Source organism: Corvus kubaryi, unplaced genomic scaffold (assembly GCF_017639235.1).
Source record: "Corvus kubaryi isolate FWS band 111438036 unplaced genomic scaffold, C.kubaryi_AGA036_p1.0 37387, whole genome shotgun sequence".
NCBI classification, from domain to species: Eukaryota; Metazoa; Chordata; class Aves; order Passeriformes; family Corvidae; genus Corvus; species Corvus kubaryi.
In genome coordinates, this window is record NW_024581129.1 from 7,966,343 (window position 1) to 7,970,297 (window position 3,955).

Genomic DNA, 3,955 nt, shown 5'->3' on the forward strand with positions numbered 1-3,955 from the left:
GGCACAGAATGGCCACAGCACGGCACAGAATGGCCACAGCACGGCACGCGGCCGCCGCCGGCGTGCCCGCCCCGCTGTCCGCTCGCCCCGGGACCCCGCGGCCGGGCCCACCCGGGCAGGTCCCGGTGACACCGAGCAGCAGCCGCCACCCCCAACCCCAGCGCCACCGGGGACGCGGACCCGGTGCTGGTACCGGCCCTACCGCCGCCGCAGATCCCCGGGCCGCCGGCATGCACCGGCCCTGCCGCCACCGCCCCCCGAGCGCAGCATCCCCCGCCCAGGGACCAGCGGGGCCGGGAACCCTTCCCGGCTGTGCCCACCGCCCCGCGCCTCGCTCACCTGCGGCGGCCAGGAGCCGGGGCAGCGGCGGCCGGGGCCGCTCCATGGCGCGGCGCGGGCGGCTCTGCCAGGCGGCGGCAGGAAGCCCCCGCCCGCCCCCGCTGCGGCGGGGCGGAGGCGCCGGGAACCGCAGCCCCCGGCCCGGACCCGCCCCACGGCACCGGCACCGGCCCCGGAGCACCCTCCCTCCGGGACGGGCGGGCCGGGGCTCGGCAGCGGGACCCACCCCGGGGTGCTCGGCACGGGGCCGGTGCCTGCGGGACTCGGGAGACTCACAGCTCCTGCCTGTCCCCCTCCCACCCGTTCATCCCCGGGACATGTGCTCTGCCCCTGGCTATCCCCATTCTGTCCCCATCCACCCGAGCCGTGCCAGGGTAAAGGCTCCCTCAGGGCATCACTGTCAGCTCTGGCTGCAGGTCCCTCACCACATCCCTCAGGGTTCACCACACCAAGAGAACTCAGTGACCACTCCTCACCCTCAGACTTCTTGTGTCCATGCCTTGGGGAAGCCACCACGGACACAGCAGCCAAACCCACTGTGTGCCCCCAGTTCTGCTGTGCAGCTGCTCAGAAAACGTCTCAGAGCTCAGCCGAGCTATGGAGCCATGGAGAAGTTTCCAAGGGCACAGTGAGAGCAACACCTGGGCCCTGGAGGCAGAGGGTCACCGGTCTGCCAGGGATCTCACAGTGAAGTGCAGCTCCTGAAAACACCCTGGGAACAACCCACCGCACACAGGCACCATGTGCAGCACCGCAGCCTCTGCTCCATTTTCCATCCTTACCTCCCCCATTGCCAGAGGATCTGTTATCCAGTGACACTTCCTTGGCTCCCGGCCTGGCAGTGCTGCTGTGACATGTCAGTGTTTCTTGGCTCTGATGAAAAACTGTGCAGTGTTCAGAAATAACCCATTCCTGCCTCGTGAGGGTTAAAGCGAGGCTCCCATGCCCAGATGAACTGGGTGTACAGGAAGAGAGATGTGAATTTGCTGTTCAGCAGCAGGAGAGTCGTTCCCCCCCTTATTTTCCATCAGGAAAGCAGACGCCTTTCACACAGAGCTTGTTTTGACCAGCACTGATGAAATACACAGTTACAAGCATGCAGGACAGAGCCAAATCTTGGGGCAGGGTCCCCAGAGTGTCCTTCACACCCCAACACCACCACCAGGATCCACCCACTGTGTGAAACAGAACAGCCACCAACAGAATGGTCTTAACTCTTTATTCCTGTTTTTTTCTTGTTTTTAAAGGACAACACATTCAGACAGCTTTAAATACAACATCCACGTGCAGCTTCCCAATGAAAGTCGCAGTGGGACAGCATGTGCACTCCCATCCATCCCTGCCGGCACCAGCCCAGTCCTGGTGTGGGACAGCTCCTGGGAAAACAAAATCCACGTGTTTAACACTTCATCAAGCATTCAAAGGCACAGAAGTGGGTCAGGACATGCTGAGCGCTGAACACAGGCACAGAAGGAGCCCCCAGTTCTCTCCAAAGGCCACGGCTCCTACCCCAGTCCTGGACAGAGAAGAGGCGCAGCCCCCCTGCCCCAGGGAGTTGGGGGGGAGGCCTGGAGCCACACAGGAACAGGCAAGAATGTGGATCAGTGCTGCAGGCTGGCCTGAGGCCACCTCATTTCCCCTGCAGCCCTCTGCCGTCGCTCCTATAACCCTTTCCTGCCCATTTCCTTCCCGGCTGCAGCAGAGGAAACAGCAGCAGCAGTGGGGACTGAGGTGCCCTCCCACACCCTGCACAGGGCCGAGGGGCACGGGGAAATGGGCGACCATGGCCCAGACCAATCTGCCACCCACTACTGCCCCGGGGATGAGCCAAGCACTGGATGTGCCAGGCAGGACGAGAGGAGAGGCTGAGCCCCACATCTTCTCAGGCTCTTCAGGCAGATGCCTCAGGAAAACACCCCCACCTTCAGGAAAACACATCCCACTCACCCTCCCCACTGGCATCCCCAGCTGCTGCCAGCTCCCTCCCGAGCTGCCAGGCTCCCACCTGGGCCACACATGTCACACATCACCCTGCCCTGCCCCTACCCCAGTATGTGCCCGGGCACCCTCAGAATACCTCTAAACTCACCTCTGAGGAACTGCTTCACTCATAAATATCCTTCTTATCTGCAATGTAATCTACAATCTCCTGTGGGCACATCAGCTTCTCTGCATCTCCGTCAGGAATTTCAAATCCTGCAAGAAAGGGCACACACTTAACCCAAAACCAATGGAAATGGGAGCAAGGGCAAGGAAGAGATGGCTGCTGGCTCAGGGGACAAGCAGGCAGGGGACACACAGGCAGGGGTTGCTGTGTCAGCCGGAGCTGATGCTGCCATCACTGCACTGCCCAAAGTGACACCTCTTCTGGACATGGGACATGGTAGGCACAGCAGGAGCCAGTGCCCCCTGTGCCTTGTTAAAGCCACCAATGCCTTCCCAGAGCCCCCGGTGTGTGGCAGGAAGACATTCTTGGATCTCCAGGCAGTGCCTGAAGCCCCTCAGGCTGAGTGTGCTGTCATGGGCCTGCATGGAATAAAAACACCATGGCAGGGCACAAGGGCTCTTGGTGGTGGAACTGGTCAGGAACACCCCAGAAATGTCTGTTTTAGTGCTCCTGGCCACACTCGCAGTTCACTTGGGGATTACAGACACACTCCAGCAAAGGCCCTGGGAGTGAAACATCCACCCTGGGCTTAGAGAGTGACCAAGCCCCAGTGAGATCTATGACCCAAGATGACATTTAGGCACCCACTCCAGAATTCATGAGCTTTAGAGAGAAGCATGAAGAAGTCCAAAAGAAAGTAAAAAGAAATTTTGAATATAAACTGATAAGGAGAAAACACCTTTTTTTTGCTCTAGTAGGATTAAGGATTGAGAATGGAAAAAATTCTGGTGAGAAAAGCAGCCTGCACTGCCTGGGATTTTTGATCTGTGAAACCAAGCTCAGCACCCACTGCTCCCCTCTCCCCTTCCCCGGGTGGTGCTCATCGCGGGTGGGAGAGAATTCCTGCTTCCAAAGGGCCCGAGCTCCGGAGCAAAGGGATGGGGCGCGTTCCCGACTCCCGCGGGTGCCGCAGCCCAGCTCACTGACGGCTCTGTGTGGTTTGCTCTGCTCTCAGTGCTGGCTCTCTGCGTTTTTCCCTGCCCCACACGGCACAGGCCAGCGGTGCCGCTGCTCCCGCGGCCCGGCCGCCCCCGGCAGCCCCGGGCGCCGTTACCGAACTCGTCCTCCATGGCCATGATGATCTCCACTTGGTCCAGACTGTCCAGGCCCAGGTCCTTCATGAAGTGGGACTCGGCTGTGAGCTGGGGGAGGACACGGCGGTCAGCGAGACACGGGCAGCCGGCACGGCCGTGCCCGGGGCGGCAGCTCCCGTTACACCGGAGCCCGTGGCCCTCGGCCCTCCCGCCTCCCCCCCGTCCAGCCCACCTTCTCGGGGTCGATCTTGTCGTAGAGCTTGAGCACGTAGAGCACCCGGTCCTTGATATCGGCCAAGGTCAGTGGCGGCAGCTCGGAGAAGCCGCGGCAGGGCGGCGCGGCCACGCTCGGCAGCCGGAGGAGCGCGGAGCGGCCCGGCGGGGCGGGCGCGGCGGGCGGCAGGCGGCGGAGGGA

At 62.0% G+C, this 3,955-nt stretch overlaps 2 protein-coding genes across 2 annotated transcripts in view; both read right to left on the minus strand.

Annotated features, from left to right (window-relative positions):
- The window catches only part of LOC121669134 (mucin-19-like), a 7,987-nt gene extending 7,596 nt beyond the window's left edge, over positions 1-391 (minus strand). Inside the window, exon 1 of the mRNA XM_042037647.1 lies at positions 340-391. Coding sequence (XP_041893581.1) covers positions 340-385 — 46 coding nt within the window. The 5' untranslated portion in view covers positions 386-391. The remainder of the gene's footprint in view (positions 1-339) is intronic.
- Positions 392-1,544: 1,153 nt separating this feature from the next.
- NDUFAB1 (NADH:ubiquinone oxidoreductase subunit AB1) lies at positions 1,545-3,952 on the minus strand (the record flags this gene model as incomplete). The annotated part of the gene is made up of 4 exons (XM_042037593.1): positions 1,545-1,715; positions 2,429-2,535; positions 3,561-3,648; positions 3,773-3,952. Coding segments are annotated over 3 exons (360 nt in total), but the record flags the coding sequence as incomplete, so codon positions are not given.
- Between the last annotated feature and the right edge of the window lie 3 nt (positions 3,953-3,955).